The sequence below is a fragment of the Pogona vitticeps genome, chromosome 4 (assembly GCF_051106095.1).
Source record: "Pogona vitticeps strain Pit_001003342236 chromosome 4, PviZW2.1, whole genome shotgun sequence".
Taxonomy (NCBI): domain Eukaryota; kingdom Metazoa; phylum Chordata; class Lepidosauria; order Squamata; family Agamidae; genus Pogona; species Pogona vitticeps.
Genome location: NC_135786.1, coordinates 233,178,944 through 233,205,000, shown reverse-complemented (window position 1 = coordinate 233,205,000; position 26,057 = coordinate 233,178,944). Strand labels below are relative to the sequence as shown.

The 26,057-nt window shown below is 41.9% G+C and overlaps 1 protein-coding gene across 1 annotated transcript in view; it reads left to right on the top strand.

Moving 5' to 3' along the window:
- FAM135B (family with sequence similarity 135 member B) overlaps nucleotides 1-26,057 on the top strand; it is a 175,758-nt gene that overhangs the window by 63,747 nt on the left and 85,954 nt on the right. Inside the window, exon 3 of the mRNA XM_072999371.2 lies at nucleotides 18,015-18,094. Within this exon, the coding sequence (XP_072855472.2) occupies nucleotides 18,015-18,094 (80 nt within the window). The remainder of the gene's footprint in view (nucleotides 1-18,014; nucleotides 18,095-26,057) is intronic.

The window sequence follows — 26,057 nt, the reverse complement described above, 5'->3', positions numbered from 1 at the left end:
TCTTTTTTTTTAAGGAAAAGCAAAAGGCTGTTTACCAAATTCAAAAGGTCAAGCATATATAATGCAATTTTTGAAAGGAAAACAAAGCTGAAGGCTTCCTCTCCTCATGCAAATTCGTTCCATCATGTCTGATTTAATGGCTGGTGACAGCCGAGCCTCTGCCAAAATTAGTTTAAAGCTTCTGGCAATCTTTAATAAACTGGAAAATACAGTTATCCAGATCTGCCAGAGATCAATTAATTGATGTGTCTGCATGTGTCAGAAGTCTTCATTAGATTTCTCCCTTGTTCTTATGTTATTCAATATTTATTGACTATTTTGATTGTGTTTTTTTATAAATAAGTGAAGGGCTAAGAGAGACTACCAAATTATTATTATTATTATTATTATTATTATTATTATTATTATTATTATTATTATTATTATTATTATTATTATTATTATTATTATTATTAGTATTAGTATTAGTATTAGTATTAGTAGTAGTAGTAGTAGTAGTAGTAGTAGTAGTAGTAGTAACAACAACAACAACAACAACAATACTAATACTAATACTAATAATAACAACAACAACAATAATAATAATAACAACAATAACAATAACAATAACAACAATAATAATAAAAATCCAGGGTGAAAGAGCAAACGTTCCTATGAACCATACAAGTTTGAGATTCTGAAAACTGAACATAAGGGAATTGAAAACTTCACAGGATCAGTCAGCACAATATGCTTAGCGTGTTTTTAGAGGAGGTGTATCCTCTAGCGATGAAATATATCTCTTTTCATGGCACTTGATTTTCCTTACTTCGGGATCTTCCATTTAGTGTTACTTTCTTTTGTGATTGGTCATTGGAAGGTAAATACGGACTTAATTTGCAGCTATGAATTTCCTGAATCACATCTCTCCTAAGAAATCCTAGTGCAGAAGGAAACCACTGTCTCTGTGGCTTTGTCATGCATCCAGATGGCAGGAGGGGAGAAATTTGCTGGGCCACGGGAACAAAAAAAAATCTGCTGAATGGTGGTACTATGTTTGTTCCCATACTGCTATTTGCCAGGGCAAGAGCAGGAGGGCTGAGAAGTCTTCTTCTGGCTTAGTGCAAGTCTTTCTGAATCTTGCTTGGCCCACCATCCAGCCTGCTCAATGAGAAATTGTCTTAGGAGTGGATAGGAATTTTTGGTCTACAGATTGGTATATTGAACAAAAAGGTGGCCATGAATTGTTCGCTTGTCCCATGCTGATTACCCACAGGATGAAGGGGTGAATCTGGGGTTGTGCTGTCTCATCTAAGTAGTCACAGTCCTCACACGTACTGCGAAAAAGAGAGGTGGTAGCAGTGAGGTTGAGGGGCCCCCACGATTCAGATCATGTGGTCCAGGAGCTCACCAGCGGGGCACCATTAAAGGCCAGCCTGAGTCATGTCCAACTTAAAGTCATGGGACTTGGGGAGGAAGCAGACCTGGGTAGGGTAGAAGGAGTACGTTTGGATGATGGACTTGACCTTACAGGACAGGAGGGAGGGTCTTAGGGCTTCCTCCCCATTCTTAGGATCCTCACTAATGGGAGACTAGTTAGCCCCATCTTTGTTGTCCTTCTGCAAGGAGGTGAAGATCTTTCTCTTCAAGCACATTTTCCCTCGGTGACGGGCTAACTGAGTGGAATTTTTAAATGGATGACTTTGTGCCTTAGTGCTTTGAATGCATTTTTGATATTCCTTTTGTTTACTATCATTTAGTGTGGTATTTGTTTGATCCTTTTTTAAAAGTATCTATATACTTACTGTTCCTAGCTTTCAGTATTGCCTTTTAATGATGTGAGCCACCTTGGGTCCTTAAAGGAGATAGGTGGGGTAAAATTATTTTACATAATGACTACCCTTACTTTGAGATGTTTTCAACTCGGAAAGCAGACTGAGCTTCGACAAAATATTGATTTTTTAAAACTTAGAAGTGGAAAACACTGGCCATGTTGAGCCTTCTGGAAGTTTTAAGCCAAACTCCCTTGCAGTTACAGTAAGAATTACAAATGCTAAGTCTACCAAATGGTGGAGCCGGCCCAGCCGTGAGCATCACAGAAAGAATGCATAGAGCTTAAGACACCTGGGTTTGGCTTGAGGGCCTTCAGTAGAAGCAGGGTCCACCTATTTATTGTCCCACCGCCTCTCAACCTATGGAACTTGAACATGCAGTGTGAAGGTTACTGCAAAAATACTCCTGGAAACATGTAAGAATGAAAAGGAACAGCTCAGTGATTTAGGTATCGGATTGTAAAGCCAGAGACTGAGAGTTCAGTTCCCCACGGTGACTCCTTGACCTGGGCTGGACCTGATGATCTATAGGGTCCCTTCCAGCAATGCATTTCTATGATGATGATGCATAGGAAGGGGAAGAGGCAACGCAATGGCAACAAAATTTGATAATGCTAAGAAAACAGTTCTGCACACTGACATTTAAAAAAAGGGCTTTTCATTTCTTTGTCTTCCGGAATTTAAAATTATGACATTGTAGTCTAGAAAACCTGGCACTTTAATTACGTAAAACGCTGGCTGGAAAGGCAGCAGGTGATTAAATGCAAGGCAATCCTTTCATCAGTCTACATCCAATTTTGGTTTTTAAGATATATCCATTAATCTGCAGGCAAGATGTATGCCTTTATTTCTTGGCAGCCTAATTGTACGTGCCCCCCACCCACCTCTCCCACCCTGGAAGCGAGAGCTTGCAAAATGAATAATATAGAATCGCATAATCATTTGGCTGTGCATGAGGCATTTTATGATGATGTCCTCAAACAAGCAAGACATTGGCTTCTAATGGAAGTGGAAATGCAAGCACTGAGGGAGACTGCGGCTGTCAGATGGCAAGAACAATAGCAATTACTTTGGGAACCAGAAATGTACACCCTTGACGATGTTGGGCTCTGATGGCTGGCATTCTGTTAGTCGGGAAAATACATCTGTATGATATTCTCCCTTTTGCTCTTTCTTCTTTAAGAGTTACAGTAGGGCTTTATAGTTTGTGTGAGTCAACAAATCGAATATAGCCCTACCTGTTACGGATGGCAACCAACGAGTAAGGACATAATGGTATTGCAAGACGAGAGCCCTGTGGAGACATTTGGGAAAAGATGAGTGGGGTTAATGAGAAAGCATGAGTGGGAAAGAATAATAACAGCACCTCCTGACTGCTTCAGTTTCTACGTGAAAAGGGAGAATTGGGGGAAGCTTTGGGACGTGGTGCTGCTGCAGGCTAAACCGCAGAAGCCTGTGCTGCAGGGTCAGAAGACCAAGCAGTCATAAGATCGACCAAGGAGTGAGCGCCCGTCGCTTGTCCCAGCTCCCGCCAACCTAGCGGTTCGAAAGCATGCAAATGCAAGTAGATAAATAGGGACCACCTCAGTGGGAAGGTAACAGCATTCCGTGTCTAAGTTGCACTGGCCATGTGACCATGGAAGATTGTCTTCGGACAAATGCTGGCTCTATGGCTTGGAAACGGGGATGAGCACCGCCCCCTAGAGTCAAACACAAAAATTGTCAAGGGGAACAAAAATTATCAAGGGGAACCTTTACCTTTACCTTTACCTTTTGCCCTGAATTCCCACATCTGGCCGTGTCCTCTGTGCTTCATCTAAGTCCTGATCCTTAGCTTTCTGGCTCTGTATGGACAGGAGCTGTCAACCTCTTCCCCCCTTCCCTAAGGCCTAGTGCACATGGGTCTTCTCCATGTCTCCTGATTTTTCAGCAACAAAGTTGGCTGGGTTGCTCAGTGAGTTGGGGACGGCTGTTCGATTCCCACTGTGCTTCCTGGAAATTGGGCCAGCCTATGTGGCCTTGGGCCAGCTGCACAGTCCCAGGGATGCCCCCAGAAGAAGGGAATGGGAAACCACTTCTGAATATTCTCTACCTGGAAAACCTTGCAAAGGGTTGCCATGTGTCAGAATTGACTTAGCAGCATGTGATTATGATTAAGGATGTGGAGAGACACCATGAATGACAGCCTGTTGGCATTTGCCTATGATTTACAGAAATTGTACTGATTCATTGTGGCTGATTGATGAGATGCCTGGGCTCATTTTGGTTGTGCAGTTGTGTATGTGACTAGTCACCTGATCAAGGTGCGTGACAGTACTCAAATTATGCAGACTTTAGCTGAACAATGATAGGATTCTGAGCCATGTGCAAGGGAAGCATTTCTCTCCAAGTAGTCTTCTTCCCCACGGAGACAGGATGTGGGGCCAAGGCTCTAGCATTGCCCCTATTTTCCAGTCACTCATCTTCTGAATGACTGAATAGGGTGCTGGCGCTATTTACACCATCTTCTTAGTGGTCATATATTTGCTAAAGTGAGCTGGTTCACCCACAGGGATATCCATGTGCATACAAACTCTGTAAGGGCATGAAATGACGCTGGAGTCAAAAGGTTCATTCTGACAGCTCAAGTCAGTCACATAGTCCCAGACGGTAAGTCTTTTCAACTGTCTGTTAAATAAACACTCTGTATTATATACAACCAGATTTTGGGGGGGGGCGGGGTTTGCAACTGCTTTCGTGACACATCAAGGACAATCATAAAGCATGATTCTGTTCAGCCTGCACAAGCATTATCCTCACCTTGAAGGACGATGAGTTGTTTACAGGACTCTGGACAAGGGACAAATATATTTTTGTGCAACGAAGCACAAAATCATGCTTTATCGCAAATCATGCAAATGACAACAAAATACCTGTAGTTCTTGCTTTGTGGCATGAACTTTTAAGGACCAGACACAACAAGGGGATTATTTGTGTCCTTTTTTTAAACAACCAACTGGTAATATTCTGCTTGGTCTCTCTCTCTCTCTCTCTCTCTCTTTCTGTATGTGTTGTACATACATGTGCACGTCGATGTGTGTACACATGCATTGGTGTATCTCACCAGGTCAAGATAAAAGTCTGCTTAGTCTCTCTCCATGTGTGTTTGTGCGCATACCTGTGCATGTCCACACACATGCATAATTTGCTTCTCAAGGGCACTGGTTTTGCATCTAGACAGCTTGCAGGAATTACAGGGAGCTTTCTGAACAGAAATAAAGTTCCTTGCCCTGCTCTAGCTAAAGGTGAGGAATTTTCAAAATCTCATCCGGTCAAGATAAATAATAAGAATGAGGAATATAGTGAATAGTCTTTAGACTGCTAGATGAGACTAGTGGAGGGATGTAAATCGAATCTTAGAACTGCAGAGCTAGAACAGACCCTATGAATCAATGAGTCCAACCCCAGTCAAGTGGGGAATCAAACTTCCAACCTCTGGCCCCATCGCAAAATTACAAATATTTTCTGTCCTCTTGATGAGATGAAGAACATCTTTATGAGTTTTGTTGTTGTTGTTCTTTATTTTTCGCATTTTGTTCATGAAAATAAAATCTTACATTCTGAGCAAAATATCTTGCATACAGGGTTGTTGTTCCTGCTAATCTTTCTCCAAACGAGAAAAGTGTAGATGTTTCTGTTCATCTGCGGCACCAGGAAAAAAAAAATCTTGCAATAGCTGGCAGTTTTCTCAGTGGGGTGTTTTGATGCATCACAAAGACATTCTTTTCTGCTGGAAGAAGAAATTTTGTGAGCACTCATTGCCGCCAGAGACCCAGGAAATAGCTGTATCAGTTATTTCTGGTGGCTTCAAGACAAAAATATGATAGCAGGATAGTGATAGCGGGATAGACGCTGGATGGGTCTAGCCAACAGCTGAATCCAGGATTCGGTCACCCTGTATGAATCGTCCCAGGTTTTAAGAGGAAGCTGTTCTCTCAGTACTGTTATCCTCACAGGGACGCTTGGTGAGTACAGGCGAGAACAGGGATGCAAAGAATATTTGGGAGGAAAAGCTTACTCTTGATGATATTTCATGTTCTTGGCATCCTGAGATGTCACACCAGGACGTCCCACTCCGACCCCCCACCAGTGTGTGATTGCTTCACTTTGCTTTATGAATAAGACCTCAGGCTTCACCCCTCCCCATTTTTCTTTAGTTTCAGTTCAGGTTTTCTCCTGTTCTTTTGAGTAATAAAATTCAAATTCTGTGCAGCTGAACGGTCTTTATGGGGAATCTCGTGCAGGGAAGAGGCCATTTTGCCTCGGAATTCTCCTAATTTTGCACAAATCAGTATTTCTTCTGCAAAAACAAAAGACCATGAGACATCCAATAAATTTAACAAGATTTCTTGGGGGAAATATAATCTTGCATGAGAAATCTGGCTGTAAGCAAAAAGAAGGGATTTCTCTCTCTCTCTCTCTCTCTCTCTATATATATATATATATATATATATCTCACTAGCAGAGACAACTTGTTCAGTTTCTATCCCCAGCAAATAAAACTTTCTTTGTTGGTGATCTGAGGGTATGAAATCCCATTCCAATAGAGTCAGGCTGGCCTCTTCCCTCCTGTACAAGCAAGCAAAGACTGGCTTCTTTAGAGAAATTTTTAACAAGACAGTGGAAATGTTATGCCTTTTACCCTTCCCAATATGTTTTTTAATGATTTAAACTGTTTTTATACAATATGCAATATCTTGAATTGCTTTAGAATATTGTGATTTGTTGTATTCGTGAAAACTCAAATTCTGTGCAGCTGAAGGAGAATCTCGCGCAGGCCATTTTGCCCATTAATTGTCATAATTTTGCACAAATTAGTATTACTTCTGGAAAAACAAAACAAAATGAAAAAACCATGAGGCACACAAAGAAATTAAACAAAATCTATTTATTGAGAGAAAGACAGGTATAAATGAAAGGAGTGAGCAAATGAATTAATGAATATATTGATGAGCAAATGAACCACAAGTATAGCTGGTAAACTATACTAGCACTGGTGGATTGTCAGATTGTGCAACTAGTAAATAATTCCCTTTTTGTGCCCCTGAAAGTTGTACAGTGATAATAGAAAAGAATAAAGTATATCATTCAAAATGTGAAATTCTGGCTATAAAATTAGATGCCATTTGCACCAGAATTAAGTAATAATAGCACAGATAGATGAATCAGTCTGTGACTTTCAGGTTAGTTTCATCATACTTTGTGTATCATGGACATGTGTGAACTTCACCATACAAAGTTTTTTATTTATTTATTTAATGTACTTTTACCTCACCTTTCTCCTTAAAAAGACCCAAGGAGGTTAGATAATTCAAAAAAAAAAAAATTTAAAAGCTAAAAACTGTAAGTATACAAATATTTTAAAAGAGTCATATAAACACCAAACTAAAAATAATGAATAAAATCAACACCAAAACCACGGTCAAAAACACAAGTGGCATGTGGGGTGGTTTCCAGATCTGCACGGGCTTTGAGCAAAGTGTCTCTTTAGAAGTTCTCTAACATCTATGGCCCTCTTGGGCAGGACTGAGATTCATGGAGCCGATGACCTGTGTGTGGCCCTTCGAGCTGTTTTGTGATACACATACACACCCTATCTTCCTCTTCAGAAGAATCCTACTTTTAGGCCTTTAGGAGTCAGAATCTTCCCCCTAAAAGAAGCTGTGTCCCCCCCTCACATCTTGTTGTGGTTCCATTTTGTGGGAAAGTGCTCCCCCCTGTAGAGCCCTGAGCCCGAATCATGGTATCTAACACTTGCACCTGCACTATGGTGTAACCAGCACTGGTAATAGTAGGAGATCTCAGTTCAAATTTTCATGGTGCCCTGGAGCACCCAGTCTGGTGTCCATTAAGATGTGGGGTGAGGACTGAAGAATACTAAATTAATTAAAGGTAAAGGTTCCCCTTGACATTTAGTCCAGTCGTGTTCGACTCTAAGGGGTGGTGCTCATCCCCATTTCCAAGCCGTAGAGCCAGTGTTTGTCCGAAGACAGTTTCCGTGGTCATGTGGCCAGCATGACTAGACATGGAACGCCATGACCTTCCCACCGAGGTGGTACCTATTTATCTACTCGCATTTTTACATGCTTCCGAACGGCTAGATTGGCAGGAGCTGGGACAAGAGACGGGGGCTCACTCTGTCACATGCAATCGATCTTACAACTGCTGGTCTTCTGACCTTGCAGCACAGAGGCTTCTGCGGTCTAACTTGCAGCGCCACCACGTCTAAATTAGAGGCTTATAAATCTGCCTCCTTGACATAGCCCATTTGCAACCTATGGCAGGGCTGTTTGGCCCTGTTCGGGTAGTGTCCCCACGCCATCCCAGCATCTACCCTAGGATATTGGTTGATGATGCCACGTCTGGCATAGGTAGCACCCATTGATTTTTTGGTTTGGGGTATCTTATCAGGAGCAGGAGCCGAAATTCCCCAAAGAACGTTTCTCAGAGAGAGTCAGTTTCCTTCCTTCTTCACAGGAAGGCCTTCCTCCACAAATCCAGACTTGAGTCATGTTGGCAAGAGAACCTTGCAGTGCAGCCCTCAGGGAGGCATTGCATGGTAAACGGATGTCTCTAGATTCCTGTGTTGTCGGTCTGGCATTTCTCATCTGTACTAGATGTACTTTTTGAAGTGTGTCTTCTGTTCTGAGGGGGAAATAACGCTGACTTGTATAATTGCCAACAATTTGGTAAGACTAGGTGAGCTTGGGTAGATTCCAGCAACTCCCCTTTGCATGTTTTCAGCACTGGCAGGGCTTTTAATCAAAAAATAGAACCGAGCTTCAGATTTCAATTATATTTGCAGATTTTAGCAGCAACGCTGGTGACGCGTGTGGTCTTTTTCCTCTAAGGAGCTCAAGGTGGCGTCCCTCACACATGGTTCCTTCCTCTCTGTATCCCTGCCATCCTATAATAATCCCACAATAACTCTATGAGTTAGGTCAAGCCCCAGAAAGGCGAAATGTTTGCCAGGGGGGGGTTGGACTACAATTCCCAAAATGCTAAAGCTAGGATGCGCACTGGACCTGCTGGCTGTGGGATGCTGGGTGATGTAGTTTAACACACACGTCCCATCTCTGGTCAGGCTGAAAAACAAAATGGCTGCCCTGGGTTCATTCAGTCAGTTCATTTAATCCACCAGGTGTCAATCTTAGCTCACATGTTTCTGTTTTGGTTTGTGGCACTCTGTATTTCATTTTAAAACTTATTTTAGTTGGTGTATGTTTTGCTTAAGTATGTAAACTGCCCTGAGCAGTGTTTCATTATGTTGGGTGGTCTAAACATGTAATTAATAGATAGATAGATAGATAGATAGATAGATAGATAGATAGATAGATAGATAGATAGATAGATAGATAGATAGATAGATAGATAGATAGATAGATAGATAGATAGATAGATAGATAGATAAAGCTGATTGAAAATTTAAATCCTTGCCATTCTAGACCAGTCTTTGTAAAAGCTACATTGCACTTGTAATGTAATACTAATGGAAGGGTGAAGATCCTACTTATTGAGACAAACCTGAAATTGTATTCTCCATATGGAAAAACATCATTACACAGAGGTGTTTCCAGGTGTTGAGTCCTCCTCAACACCAGGCAATATCAACATTTAATAAACATGCAGTAGACATGGTCTAGAGGGGCGGGGTAAAAATCCAATAAATAAAATAAAATAAAAAAGTGAATAGAATCACATGTGACCCTTTTCAATGCTGAGAGGGGAAAGCTAGCAGAATTTGCTTGTACTGGTCTACTTCTGAATAGGGTTTTGAAGAATACTCCCTAAATTTCCCCCCCCCATTGACTTGGCAAGACACATCAACAAAGAATTTTAAAAAAACCAAAAACAAATGCTAACGCATATTCCGCGCCTTTAACTACAAGTGAGAGGATATTTTTTTTTTGCTTTTCAAGTCCCTGTAATTTGTCCAAATATGTCTGTGCAAAATTAGAATCCTTTCTTGACAGCCAAAGCATGCATAACAGCTGCTGACTGTTAAGAATGATACAAAGAACCCATTCCATGCTTCAGCTTCTTAAATGTCCATGAAACAATGTCACAGTCATCCAATTTTTTACAGAAATGGCCCTTTACACAAATTGGGAGGATGCTGAGCAAGAAATTCAGCAATGTGCACGAAGCATTATCCTTTTGCTCCGGTGAGAACATAATCAAAATAACTTGTAAATTCTCCAACCTCCTCTATCTTGCAGTTCTGTCATTGTGAGGATGAGGCATGGAAAGTTTTACCTCTCCTCTTCTGGGCTTGCCTTTTGAGGACTTGAGTACAACGCAAAAAATTTTTTTTAAGAAAAAGCATAGAAAACACTATTGAAAGAAATAATAAGAAAAATTATCAGGGGTTTCTCCTCCTCTTCCTGTTCTTCCTCACAACCTCAGTGACCAGGGCATTCATCTCTGGATTCTAGTCAGTTTCCTAGTGATGCTGGCTTTTCTTCTTGATCCTGCACCACTGACAGGCTGGTGCAGGATACCTTACTGGCTTTCCTATTATGTTTCCATTCAGCCTCCATTTCTTTGTTGGGTTTCCCCCTTCTCCCTTCCTTTCCTCTTTCCATTCCCTGTTTTATTAAGCACCCAGGAGGGTAAGCAAAGGGCAGGCTTGTGTAAAGAGGCCGACGCAGGAGCAAATAAAAGGCAGGCCACACCGCTGTGGCGGTGCCAAGAAGGGCATGAGCTCCTGAGGTGAGCATAAAAGGAATCTTCAAGAAAGCCTGTTCAGGTGGTTGTCAGAGGACTGCGGGGGACGAAGGAGCTGGAGCTTTTTGTTTTCCTGGTGTCTGGCAGAGCAACCGGCAAAAGGCAACACTGCCATTTGATTTCAAGGCTAAAAATAAGAAGGAGAATAAAAGAGAGAGAGAGAGAGAGAGACGATCCAATCTGTGGTTTTGCCCACATCCAATTTTTAAAGCTTAGCCTCCTATTTTAGAGCTTAGCTGGCTCAGACAGGGGCTTAAAGGTTAAGTCAATGAATGCTACTTCCCCCCACCCACCCCCCAAAATGTTTCTAGAATGTGCCGGCTGGCTGGCAGAGTGAGACAGACTTTAGAAGCCTAGAAAAGATTTCCTGTGTCACATGCTACTTGTCTTCCCCATTAGAAAAGAGGGGCATTGGGTCAGGGTTGGTGCTACAAAACTGGCACAAAATTCGTGACGGCCTCAAGCTTTCATTCGCACACCCGTTCGTTTGTATCGAATTCCAAGGGAATTCTCTTACCTGTTTTCCCCAGACCATCTGAATTTTTTCACTTGCAAACAAGAATACAAAATTTTGAAAAATCCATAGTCCACTCTATGCCCTGTCCAAGACTCTCTGGTCTATTTCTTGTCCAGCTTCATGTCAAGATTGGTGGGTTTCTAGATCTTGTTGTGTGGGGGGAATCACTGTGAAAGGAAAAGTCCAGATGCCTGTCATTCGGAGCAGGGGGTTGATTTAACGGTGTCATTGGAATTATTTCTGGAAAAATGACTAGCTTGCCTCCAGTCCAAGGAACACAAGAAAAAGAGATGCAGGAGACAGCTGTTTTGAATTGTAATAGTGATGTCACCACAACAAACAAAAAACAGATAAACCAATGTGGGTGAAGAAAAATAGGTCCTAGCATCCTAAATCAAACCACTCACGATCAATATAGTAATCCAGGTATTCATTTCCACACACACACACACACACACAAACACACAGACACAGCCATGAACAACACACTAGGGCAGTGGTTCCCAACCTTGTTAAGAATGAATTTCACTTATAAACTGACGATTATTTATCTCTCTGCAGATCAGTTGAGCATCATATATAAGTCAAGCTGAGCTTTGGATATAATCGCATGACACCCTTACAAATGGAAAACCCATTGCCCTCCACCCAATCCCTTGATTCAACAGTTCTGTACTTCCAGTTGCTTTGTTTCCCACAAATAGCTCTCAGCTGTTGAAACATGGGATGGGCTTTCTTGACACAGTGAGATACCAGTTAAGAGTTTGTTAATGTCTTCATTATTACTTAATGTCAGCACAAGAATGAGATAATGAATGGGCATTTTCCCCATCAAGTCTTCCACAATTAGAACATAATGCCTTAGTGCAAAACTCTTGTCCTTTCTCTTTCTGAGGCAAACCACACACACAGCAAATACCTGATTGATTTAAAAGGACACAAGCAACCCATTCAGTGCTTTTTAAAAAAAAAATTATGCAGCAAGAGAACAACTGTAGTTTTGCTCAGTGTGTGTAGATTATGCAAATTGTGCAAATTGCACAAAAAGAACATATCATCTCCATTGTGAGAACTCATGTCAAAACTGACAAAAATATTGTGCTGTCTCACATTCAGAGAGAAAAAGGGTGGGCATATAATAACAAGAAAGGAGGGATGAAGAAACAATTTGGGTCTAAGATCCAGATTCTCTGTTTGCTACTCTTTTGAGGTATCTCTAGCTGTAGCATGAAGTCTCCCACAAAAGTGTCTGGATCTAATATTCCCTCTCCTAACAAAATTAAAATAGGTTGGGTATCTCGCAATGGAGGCAGAGGTTGTGAGTTTTAGGTTATTACCATCACATTGAAACTAGTACAGGAGTAAAGAGGTAGCCAGTGTAAGGCGGCCAAGGTAGGGGAGATGTGTTGGTATTTTCTAACCTCACTCAATAGTCTAACTGCCATGTTCTGGACCTGTTGCAATCTCTGTAGCAGTCCCAAAGGCAGTCCCACAGAGAGGGCATTGCAGTAGTCTAATCTCGAGACTACCAGCCCATGAACCTGCATGATGAGGGACCTGGTGTCATGGTAGGGATGTAGCTGGGTGATGTGCTTTAGGTGGAAATAAGTGGATCGGACCAGAGAAGCTATCTGTGATGTCATTGATAGCGATGGGTCCAAGAGGACACCCAAGCTAAGCACCTCATCCTTCATAGAAGGAGTGCCCCTCCAAAGATAAGTAGGCACCCAGACCACAGACACAAGTGTCCCCCACCTGCAGGATTTCCATCCTGTCCATGCAGTGCTCAAGGGATGAAACAGTATCCACTGCAGAAGGGTAGAAGTAGAGATAGAGCTGTGTGTCATCTGCATATTGGTGACATGGAGCTCTAGAACTCCTGATGACCTCCCCCAGAGACCTCATATAGATATTAAATAGCATTGGGGAGATGATTGACCCTTGCGGGACCCCACAGTTGAGAGTCCATGGAGTGAAGAACATCTCCCCAAGCTGAGCTCTCTGAGGATGGTCCTCCAGGAAGGATCAGAGCCAGTCCAAGGCCAGACCACCAATCCCCAACCCTGGTTGATGGTATTAAAGGCTGCTGAAAGGTTGAGGAGGACCAACAAGGAGGTTTTGCCCCTGTCGACCTCTCTCAGGAGGTCATCTTGCAGGGTGACCAAAGGCGTCTCCATGCCATGATGTGGTCTGAACCCAAACTGGAACAGATCAAGGGCATTGGTCTCCTCCAGGAGAGCCTAAAGCTGGTTGGCCACCACTCTCTCCACCAGCTTGCCAATAAAGGGAATATTGGCGACTGGACAATAGCTATTATGGTAATAGATAAAGATTAAAATGAATGGAATGTTATACTGCTAAACCAGTTTTTAAAAATACATTTAACTTTTAAAAACATCCCTAATCCATAAAAAGCCAGTCAATTGTTTCTGCCTCAATAAAAAGGACTTTGTTGTTGGAACAACAATAGAAAAGGAGCCAACCCAGCTGTTCCTGTCTGAGAGCATCCATCAAGAAGGTCTTGTCTTCTGGCCCCACCAAACATACCTGTGAGGATGATAGGCTGATACTGAAGCCTCTCTTTGAAGGTGTCAGAGCCCTGGCTGATTCCTATGCGAGTACATGCTCCTTTCGGTCTAACCCTGGATACATTCCCCCACTCCTTCTCCTGGCTGTTCTCTGGACTCTCCTACATGTTTGGGGAATAAAGTCTCCACTGGACTAATCTGTTACTGGCAAATGGCTAAGCTTGCTGTCAGAGTGCTACCGCTGCAATCCCTCGGAGAGTGATGACATGCTGTGATCACCACTGTGTTTCTCGGGGCATCCTGCTGGATGATAAAGTCTTCCGTGTCAAGGCAAAATGCTGGTTTTGCTTTCATCTTTTTCAAATGCCAGACTATTTAACACTGGGAGCTCGAAGATATGACAGCAACATGGGCTGACCTTCGTTTTTATTCACTAAATACTTTGTGAGCCATGGGCTTAGATTTTGTTTGGCTTCCGTAGAGAACCAGTCGGGCAACTATGATAGTTCCTTTCCTTTTTAAAATGGAATTCATTGATGCTGTGTATGCAATGGGATGATGGTGGCAGCATCACCACTGTGTATGCAGTGGGGTGATGGTGGTTGAAGACACCTTGCCACTGATAAAAGGTGATTTCAGTATGCACATAACTTGTGAACAATGCAGCAAAGTCATTGCTCAGGAACAGGCCTGCCTTGGAAATCCACAGAGTCACACATTTGGTAGCTTTATAAAACATTTTAAAGAAATGAATTCATTTATTTCATTTTTTTACCTCACCTTTCTCTTTAAAAAGAACCCAAGGTGGCTTCCATCATTGAAAGACAATATTTAAAGCAAAAAAAAAAAAAAGAGTATACAATTTGTCTTACACAACTAAAAGGCAAGCAGCTCAAGCAGCCATTCACTCAGGGAAAGCTTGCTTGAAGAGAAAGGTCTTTGCATGCTTGTGGATGGACAGTAAAGAGGGGGCCAGTCTGGCCTCCTGTGGGGGGGAGTTCCAAAGGCTGGGAACAGCCACAGAGAACACCCTTTCCCACATGGCTCCCCCAAATGTGAAGGTGGTGGAACTGAGAGAAAGGCCTCCTCAGGTGATCTTAACACCCAAGCAGTCTCTTAATGGGAGACATGGTCCTTGAGATAGCTTGAGATCAAACTGTTTATGGCTTTATATAGGTTAAAACCAGCCCTCTGAATTGTGGCCAGAAACAGAATGGCAGCTAGTAGATTCATTGAAGCTGAGAATCAAAAGCGCACATCTGGAAGTGTACAGATGCAGTGTGGCAGCAGGAGAGGTAGTAGCATGGGCAAATACATTTTAGTCAATGTGAGGGGTTGCCTAAATTAGGTAGAACTCATAACTAAATGTGTCTGTTGGGAAAATGCAAAAGCAAAACGGAAACATGTAAAAACCAGGTATGAGCCTCAATAATAATAATAATAATAATAATAATAATAATAATAATAATAATAATAATAATAATAATAATAATAATAATAATAATAATAATAATATAATTTATTGCCATTGTAAGTATATACACAGTATACCATACAACGAAATTCACAGACACCCAGAGACCAGACACATGCACACACATAACATTCCCCAAACACTCCCCACCCACTAGAAGTCCCCCACTAAAAATACAAACATCTACACCTCAGGCCAAGTAACACGGTCCAACTAATTATTCACTACTGGTGGTCTTTAAGCTCATTATTAATTGCAATTATAGCTCTAGGATAAAAACTATTTAGAAAACGTGTGGTCCGAGTCTTAATAGTTCTATATCTTCTGCCAGACGGTAACAGTTCAAAAAAGTTATAAGCAGGATGGGAAGAGTCTCTCAGGATGCTGTGTGACTTCCTCAGACAGCGGGATGTGACCCAGGGTTGGTAGCTGGAGCCCGATGATATTCTGGGCAATTTTAATGGTTCTCTGTAGAGTTTTTTTGTCCACTACAGAGCTACTCCCAAACCATGCCAGAATGCCATAAGTTAGGACACTCTCAATGGTGCTACGGTAGTAGGACAGAAGTAAATGCTGTGATAAATTGAACTTCCCGAGCATTCTCAGGAAATACAGCCTCTTCTGTGCCTTCTTTATTAGCATGTTGGCATTTATAGTCCATGAGAGGTCCTCTGAGATGTAAGTACCCAGAAATTTAAAACTACCAACTCTCTCCACTTCCTCACCGTTTATGTACAGTGGTACATAATGCAGGAAGTAAAAAAAAAACAAGTTTTAAAAAGGGGGAACCACATGATTGTCCCATTTGTAAGCCTGAGATATTCAAATTGCACTAGCTTAGGTGCTTTTCCAACTCATTCTGGGCTATTTGACCTCCAGCAATGAGAGCGCCTGGAAGTCTTTGGCATAGACAATTTATGACTCCTGTTCTGACCTTTGCGTTTCTGGATTGAATATATGTAGAGGATGAGATGTAGTAGTTCCTCTTTCTAATAAAACCTCTCTCTTGTATTATTACTGTCTTAGTCCTCCTGCTTGAAAACCAGGAAAAACATTTGAGGCTTTATAGTATGGGAAAATAGTATGGACACCTCATAGCCTTAGGCGGTCTTTTCAAATGGGAAAGGGGCTTTCCACTTGGGCAAAGAAACTCTAGTTACATATCCAACTAATTTTGTCCACTGAGGAGAACACTACAAAGGACATATTTGAGCCTGCAGGCAAACCTCCATTTCAGAGAAGTTTGTCGAGGCCACATTTTGACAGAAGGAGGAGCTAAAATCATAAAGGTGAATTCCCAAATCTAGTGGGCTTGGTTTGTTGTTGTTCTTTTTAGGTTCTTGTTGCTACCAATGATTCCCGCCCCCCATTTAGATTACAGAAAAATTCTGTTTTAGAATAGTAGTGGCATGGGAAAGGAGACATGGGGTTTGGGGGTATATTAAATCAATGGTTACCAATCCTGGGTAACTCAGGTGTTCTTGGACTGCAGCTCCCAGAAGCCTTCACTGTAAGCTGTGTTCGCTGGGGTTTCTGGGAGTTGAAGTCCGAGAACACCTGGGTTCACCTTGGGAACCACTGTACTAAATGGACAGATTAGGGCCCCTGAAGAGTGGGATTTGCAAATAGGGCCTGAGTTCACCATCCCGATGTAGCGAATTTTATCCCCAAACCAAAGACAACTGAGAAACAAATGAAAACCTGTCTTGAACTTCTATTTCTTCTGGATGGGAAGCAACCACTTTCACAAAAATACTTTGCAGATTTTGTTTCCGTGTTCTATTGCTGAGTTGGAAAAAAACTTTCAAGAATGAAGAAGGAGAATACTTATTTCCCTCTGGTCATTCTCAACCTACATGATGATTAGTTATTTATCTCCTCACATGTAAGGAGAAAGACCTCATGTTTTGGTAGAGAGCAGAATTTTGATAAAATTCCCATTTTTTTTGCACAATGTTCTCTCTTTTGCACAGAAGTCCCCAGTTCATACAACTGCAAATATTACATCAAAGGCCCCCTGCTATTTTGTTTCAGAATTTGAAGCAAAGGATGGGTTGTCTGCATCTTTCTTAATAATCAGTGAGTCCTGTTGTTGCTATCTGTGTTACATGTACATATGTGTCTTACTTTTCAAAGGGGAAGGTCACTAGAGATATTTTGTGTAAATTGCACAGGTCTTGGGCAGGGGTTACTCTATGTTTCACTCTCTGCTGGACAAAGATCTGAAAGGGCCAAAACTGCCCACCAAGGTATCTTACTCTGTCCTCTAGATCAATGAAAGCAAGAGACTTAGTTGTATTTTCCCCCATCTCTAATCATAGTGGAAGATGTTGCATTGTTGTAGACATTGTAAGGAGATTACCGGGAGGTGAAGATAAATAATGAGACTTCCAACTTAGAAGGATCAATAACTGTTGTGGATTTTCCCTTCTGATCCTGAAAATGCGGCACATCCTGAACTGTGAAATAGGCAGGTCACTTCTCTTTTGCTTTGGCCTGCCACCCTGCAAAATAGGCCAACATTTTCAATGTCAATGTATTCTCGAAGTCTTTCACAGCCAGGATCTGATGGTTGTTGTGGGTTTTTTGGGCTCTTTGGCTGTGTTCTGAAGGTTGTTCTTCCTAACGTTTTGCCAGTCTGGCGAAACATTAGGAAGAACAACCTTCAGAACACGGCCAAAGAGCCCAAAAAATCCACTACCATTTTCAATGTCAATTTTTGGGTTTTTAGGTAACTATTTGCCCAATGCTGATAGTCCTCTTGCTCCAAGATTAGCACCTCAAGATGAATTGGAAAGTGTTGCTTTTTGGTGCTAAGAGCTCATATGTAGCATGTTTGCACTTTTTGTTTGCTCTTACGAAGGAGAGCTGCCATTTCTATAATAGTGTTCCTTTTTCTCAAAACCTTCTTTCTCTAGGTATTACTTGGTGCGTGCGAGTCTGAAAGTCCCACCTAGGATGCCACATCGGTTGTTGGCAACAGTTGTGGAACAAACAGGTGAGAGAGAGAAAAAATGTGCAGAGAGAAATGCTAAATCCATTTGAGATAAAGCTAATATTGAGTTGAGAAGCAGACCTCCCGTCTCTGGAGGATGAGCTGAAAGATTTGTGCTGTAGCAGAGAAAGCCGAACTTCATATTTGGGACTGTGTTGAGACTGGTTGGCTTCATTTAAAGATGATACTATTAAAGTCCTAAATGATTTGGCATCAAGTTATTTGAACGTCCCTGGATATCAATATGAACATGGGTGGACCTGGAGATCACTCCCAGAAGTCCATCACTTAGATCAGTTAGATTAACAGATGCAACAGAAAGAACCATTTTGCTGGTAGCTTTGTCTATCTGTAGGGCTCTTCCCGAATGTGACCTACATTTTGTTGGTTTTTAAAAGGACTCTGAAATGTTTGTTTGTTTGTTTGTCTGTCTGTCTATCTATCTATCTATCTATCTATCTATCTATCTATCTATCTATCTATCTATCTATCTATCTATCTATCTATCTATCTATCTATCTATCTATCTATCTATCTATCTATCTATCTATCTATCTATCTATCTATCTATCTATCTATCTATTTGACTTGTTTGCCGCCCACACTCTGCAAGAGTCTCCGGGTGGCTTCCAACATCAATAAAAACAGTTCAGTTAAAAACAGACGCTAAAAACCAATACGAACACATCCACTCTACAAAGGCAAAAATAAAAAACAAACACAAACACAAAGACAATCTACAAAAACAGTCTAGATCCATGACTTATTAATTAAAATTAAAACCTTCAATTAAAAACTTCACTTAAAAAGTTAAAAAACTTTTGGAACAGGAAGGTTTTAACCTGACGCCGTTCTCAGATTTCAAAATACTTTTCGATACATATTGCTCTTTATTGTTATAACATCTGTATACTTGATTTCATAATGTTTAAATAGTTTCAGCTTTTCCTTGTGGTTCTATTGGCTGTTCAAATTATTTGTCTTATCATTTTGATATAAACGACTTTGGATGGAGTTTCATGAAAGACAGTGGATAAATCTTTGAATCCTTGGAAGACATCCTGTTGTTGAGCATATCGTTGAATCAGTGTGGATTTTGTGAGTCAGTTCCTCCATAAGTTCTAATTTATTCAAATGCAGTTGTGACTTCTTATACTAACGTAGGGGCTTGCTTGACTGTGACTTAGGAATTCAGCCAGTGAATCAGCCAGCCAGCCTGTCAGTGGATCAATCAATCAATAGGAATGTGCATGGCAAAAACGTAATTCTTGTTTTGTGACCCTATTGTTTTTGTGTATGTGTTTTGTTTTGTTTTCCATGCAGTAGTACATTTGTGTAAAATGAAAGGTCATTTCAAGTCATTTAATTTTGGTTTTCCCTATTTGTGACACTTCTCAAAACAAAATAAATAAACCTGAAGAATCCGTAAAACTATCCCAAAGCCACAGGGGCAAGGGAAGTCCATCACGACCACAGTCCACACCCACCCATGGAAGCAAACGAAACATTCCCACCAAACCCACCAAAATATGCATCTTCAACAGAACAAATGTGCTGTAAATTAATCAACTAGCTATTTTCTAAACTTAAACACAGAACGTCACTCTCTTGTGCATACATAAACACATGGGACAAAATAACTAAATAAAATACACAAACACAGTTCCTCTCTGAAAATCCAAGAAAAGCAAGCAAGCATCCAGAATTTTGGGGCTCAGTGTCACCAGTATGCAGAAGACAACCAACTCTTATCTCTTCTTTCCACCTAAATCCAAGGAAGCTGTCTTGGTTCTAAATCAGATTCTGGTGTTAGTGATGGACTGGGCAAATGAACTGAAACTTAACCCAGACAAGACAGAGGTGCTCATGGTCAGTTGAAAGACAGATCAAGGAAATAGGGTTGCCGCCTGTACTGGATGATGTTACACTCCCTCTTAAAATGCAGGTGCACTGCTGAAAAAAAGAACACAATAATCCATTTTTAAAACCCTTTCAAACCACCACCATTAAGGAAAGGTTTGCCTGAAGCAAAAGGTCTTTGCCTGCTTGCAGAAGGACAGCAAAGATGGGGGCCAGCCTACCTTTACAGAAAGTTAGGAGGTGGCCCTCCTCTATCTTAGCATGATTGCTCTGACGCTGACCCAATGTTGGCCCCCGCATGACAGCCTCTCATCTAGAACAGTGGTTCTTAATGTGGGCAATAATGCCCCCCAGGGGGCGATTTCATTTTTCAGGGGGGCGGTAGAATGAAAAGGGGCGGTGTGGGTGCGAAAGAACAGAAGGGGCGGTGGGGGGGCGCTGGAGCGAGCCAAACCTGTGAAGGCGACTGCAGCCACAGTGCTGGCAGTAGATCCAGTGCTGCTGCTGCCGCCAGATGATCCAGCTCTTTCTACCTGCCACGTCTCGCCTTTCTCCTTTAGGGGAGCACTGAGTGTGGATCGGATGGAAGGAAAGGGTCTCTTGGGTCCTCATCCTCGCCCCGTGAAGCACTGCCTCGCACCCGGGTGGGGAGGGAGACTAGGTAGGTAGGTAGGTAGGTAGGTAGGTAGGTAGGTAGGTAGGTAGGTAGGTAGGTAGGTAGGTAGGTAGGTAGGTAGGTAGGATATCATCACCTCAGGAAGGGGGGCGATGATAACTTCCTCAATGGCTCAAGGGGGCGTTTCTTTCAAAAAGGTTAAGAACCACTGATCTAGAACACTACCTAGAGTGGTCTTAAGTGACTAGATAGGCGGGATATAAAATAAATAAATAAACAAACAAACAAACAAATAAATAAATAAATAAATAAATAAATAAATAAATAAATAAACAAACAAACAAACAAACAAACAAACAAATAAATAAATAAATAAATAAATAAATAAATAAATAAATAAATAAATAAATAAATAAATAAATAAATAAATACCAGAGATTTCCCATCAGGAATCGAGTTTTCCATAAGTAGGGAATGGTTTGAACTATCCCTTGAAGCTAGAAAAACTTTGCTCAAGACAAAGATTTAGTTCTTCCTCAAATTCTCCCACCCCCCAAAAACATAGGCATGGCAGTCTAAGAAAGAATTCGAAAGAAGCTGTGCTGACACAAGCAGAAGCAAAAAGAATTGGGGGGAAAAATGGGGAAAAATTATCCAAAACTCCAAGGGTGGGGAGGGGGAAGAAACAATTGAAGATGGATTGAGGCACAAGATAGGCATCACAAGATGGCGGGCGCCACAAGAAATGAGTGAAGTGAAGAAAGATTACTCCCACTGGATGCCAACAAATCCAGACCCTTTTATATATTCAAAATCCCTTCTCGCCCCCGCCTGGCTGTTCTGATTGGCAGCTGACAGCAGCCCCCACAACACCAATGGATGGAAACTGTGCCCTGTCGTGTGACAGACACCGGGAGAAAGAAAGGTTAGATGAAGGAGTGAAGCATGAAAAATGCCCTAAACTTTTGTGTGTGTCTCTTTTGTTCACATGGAACATTTATGTTCAAAAGGTTCCTCTTAGGAATCAGAAAAAAAACAGGAAAAAAGAAAAAACAGGGAGAAAAAAGAGCCTACTTTTGTGTGTTTTGTTTCCTTTCATTACAACACAAAAGTCCCATCCCTTTATGTATTTATCTGTGCTTTAAAAGAAGAAGGGCAAATAGAAGATAGGTTTGCTCTGTAAAGGAAGCCACCACAATTTTTAAGAGCTGGGTAATGATGCAGATAACAGGCTCCTTTGGAGTTGCTGTTCATAGGGCCACCGTAAGCTGGAAGAAACCTGATGGTGGATAAGAACATTAGTTAGGCATCCTTCAGTCTTGAAAGACTCTAGTAACGTGCTCTGTATGGAGGACTTGGAACAGCGTCTAGTGTGGCTGAGAAGGCCAATTCGAGAGTGACCATCCCTTCCACACTGAGGACAAATACAGTCTCTCCCCTGTCCAGCTCCCTGTTTTGCTGCTTCTGGGACTGCCTCTTTGCCTCGGCCTGCTGGACAAGGGTCTTGTCAAATTGGGAGAGGCTGTGATGCACTGCCTACCTCCAGGCTGAACGCTCAGATGTCAGGGTTTCCCATCTGTTGAGGTTCATTCCTAAGGCCTTCAGATCCCGCTTGCAGATGTCCTTTTATCGCAGTTGTGGTCTCCCTCTGGGGTGATTTCTCTGCACTAATTCTCCATACAGGAGATCTTTTGGAATCCGACCATCAGCCATTCTCACGACATGCCCTTATTGTATAATATATGAGGTTAGTTTAGAAGGCTTATTTTTGCGTATATTCTTCTTTAAGTCTCTCCCCCAAATTTCTTTACAGAGTGAATCTACTGTTCCGGTCCTATGAAATGATAAAACCACCTAAATGGCCATGAAGATTATGGTCTAAATCTAATATAAGACTCACAGAGTGAAACTCCCCACAAGGACACCTGCACTAGATCACTACAGTATGCAAATAGTTGTGCAAGAGGTAGTGGAAGCAACTCTCTAATGAGTTGAATTCCATAGATTTTGAGATGTCTAGAACAGTGGTCCCCAACCTCGGGCCTCCACATATTCTTGGACTACAACTCCCGGAAGCCTTCACCACCAATTATGCTGGCCAGGATTTCTGGGAGTTGAAGTCCAAGAACATCTGGGGACCACTGATCTAGAATGTCCCTCTCCTCCACCATTCATGTACAATCAAAGGCAGAGAGCCAAATGCATTTGGAGTCTTCCAAGGAGAACATGAAAGCAATCTTCCTTCCTTATTAGCCCCGGTACTTGATCCACAAAGCAAAATTCCCTTTGAACAGGACAGTTCAATAGAGATGAGTACAAAATGAACCACAAACCAAACAAACAAGAAAACAACAACTCAACAAACTGAGCTGATTTGTGGTTCCTTTCATGACCCAGTTTGGGGGGATCCTGTTTTGGCAAACCAAAATGGAACACCAAACTTTTTTGTTTCCCCTTCAGTATTTTGTTTGGTTTGGCAAAAGGGGACACCTGCCTGGCCCTTTCCTATTGTCCCTGTCATATCTTTTTACCAGCTCCTTCTGTTGCCATGGGTGTCATCCTCAGAGACAGCAGGCCCAGCATTCCTGCCTCTGAGCATTGAGCAGCAGGAGCAGGTACCCCACTCAGCATCAGCCAGAAAACCAATCCATTCATCGGTCCATTTTTGTGGGGTTTGTGGTGGTTCCTGGTTAGCCACAAACCACCAGTTTTCTGGTTCATGTCCATCTCTACAGTTCAATTTCAAGTAAAGATGGAGGAGAAAATCATTTCGGTTCCTATTTGACCAGAGTTTGTCCCATTGACACCTCCTGAATGCATATCTGAGCTCAGAAAGACAACCGTGTAGGAGCGCATGGTACAATTCACCAAAAATATGCATTCATGACATGCATCTGTCTGAAAAAAGTTTGTGAAAAATGTAGCTTTTAACAAGCACAGAAGTGTTGTTTAGGAAATATGGTAATATGTACCTTTCAAAACAAAACAGCACACCAAAAAAAAAACCCCTCTCTAGATTTACGAAAAGAAACATGGAAGTTCTATTTTCTATGCAACCAAACAAAATTGCAATCAATGTGGTAAGGTCAGAAGAGAGGAGAGGAGGTCAGTGAACCCCGATGAGCTGACTTGATGCTTATTCACACCTCCCTCATTTGAGATTCACATGGCTAACACCCACTCATGTTTCCCGAGGATTGTTTCAGTCTTCTTGAAAGCCTCCCAGAAGTAGCAGTTATCTTGACCTCATATGTTTATAAACTCTGTTTGCTACTTTTACAGTCATGAAGAGATGGCTCTTTTTATGTGTCCCCAAACTAAAGGAAAGCAAGTTTATTGTGCAGTCACAAACCATAGCATTATTTAATATCCTCTGGTTGGGTGGTTGATTATGATGAGATGCCGCAAGCTTTATCGTTCAGTTATTTTGCAGTGTTATATGCCAATGTTTTGTTTTTTATAATGAACGTCACTTTTAATGCAGCTCTTTTAAAAATGGTGTTCATTCACATGGATCATGAAGAGTAAATTAAAGTCAAAGCTGCAATTTTTGCTGCAGCATTCTTCCCTGAATTTGTGTTAAGTGACAGCAGTGTTAAAACAGAATCATCCCTTACAGCAGTGGTTCTTAACCTTTTTGAAAGAAACGCCCCCTTGAGCCATTGAGGAAGTTATCATCGCCCCCCTCCCTAAGGTGATAATATCTTACCTACCTACCTACCTACCCACCCTCCCTCCCCACCCGGGTGCGAGGCAGCGCTTCACGGGGCGAGGATGAGGACCCAAGAGACCCTTTCCTTCCACCTGATCCACACTCAGTGCTCCCCTAAAGGAGAAAGGCGAGACGTGGCAGGTAGAAAGAGCTGGATCATCTGGCGGCAGCAGCAGCACCGGATCTACTGCCAGCACTGCGGCTGCAGTCGCCTTCACAGGTTTGGCTCACTCCAGCGCCCCCTACCGTCCCCCTTCTGTTCTTTTGCCCCCACACCGCCCCTTTTTGTTCTACCACCCCCCTGAAAAATGAAATCGCCCCCTGGGGGGCATTATTGCCCACGTTAAGAACCACTGCCTTACAGCAATTATTCTGGTGCTTCTTCTGTTTTCAAGAGCTGATTTTCTGCTGATACAACTTGATGTGCATTCCAACCCCAATTCTAGGGGCTGGGAAATTCAAGTTATTTGGCAGAACCCTAATTCACCTGTACAAATTTTGTACTGTACAAGCATTCACTGCATCTGCCAGATTAAGAGACCTAATGAATAGATCTTTCAAAAAATCTGATCTTGGAAAAATTACCGTATTTTTCCGTGTATAAGACTATACTTTTGTCTAAAATCTTTAAATTAAAAATTGACAGTCATCTTATACACGGAAGTAAGCTGAGGAGAGAACAAAAGCTAGTGGAGGGGAAAGCAGGGATCAAAGTGATCCCTGCAGCGCTTTGATCCCTTCCCCCTACACTTGCTAAGCTCCACTTAGATTTCTTAATTGGATTAGAAAAGTGGGGGCGTCTTATACATGGCGGTGTCTTATACATGGAAAATATGGTACTTCTATCTGCAAACCAGTTCATATTTCTGGGAGATAGTGCTGATTTGTGGTTTATGGTTAGCCATGAACCACAAACCATTACATACCACCGCTTTTTCCAGTTTGCGCCTATCTTTACTACAGATGTCAGAGTTTCCCACCAGCATGACTGGTGGCGATGTGGACTGGGGTATTCTTGGAACTGTAGTCCAGAAGTGTAATACTTCCAGCCACTGGCAATGTGCAAAAATTTCATCTCAGTTTATATTTCAAAAGAACTGGCCAAACTTTGAACATTTCTTCCTATTTCATTTGAAACATGATTATGGGCGATATTAAAAGTGATAAATGTATCCATTGATGATCAGACATTTGCATATTTAACTCTTAGAATTCTTCAGGAGAGGGTTGAGCCCCTTTGGGGTGGGTATATCCATTGCATTTCCAACTAGAGCAGACCCACTGGACACATGGGACTTCTTAAGTCAACAATTATATAGGTTCCATTGATCCATAATGTAACCATTTCAGCAACAAAGTAAACTTGCCAACTTTCCCCCACCTGTAAACCTCTTTATCTTGAAGAGATATGGGACAGACAGGTCCAGCATAGCCACCTCAATGTGTGGCATAGCCATACCTATTGAATTGAGCTGGTTTGCATATTTGCAAATAAAGAACTGCAACAGGTATGTCACATGAGATCTGTGACTGATACCTGCATCTGCATTGGAGCTACCAGCAGAACTACCCGTATCTCAAAACTTTAGGCTTAGATTGGAGTAAATGGCAGAGGGGAGAAGAACTTTCTACGCTCCTGTGCCATTACTTTGAACACAACTGGAAACCATCCCCATCCCAACAGGTATTTTTAAGATAGATAAACATATTGGGAGATCCAGTTCTGGATCTGCAGCAGGACATCTACTTTAAGCTTTGATGAGGCCTTTTAGGAGAAT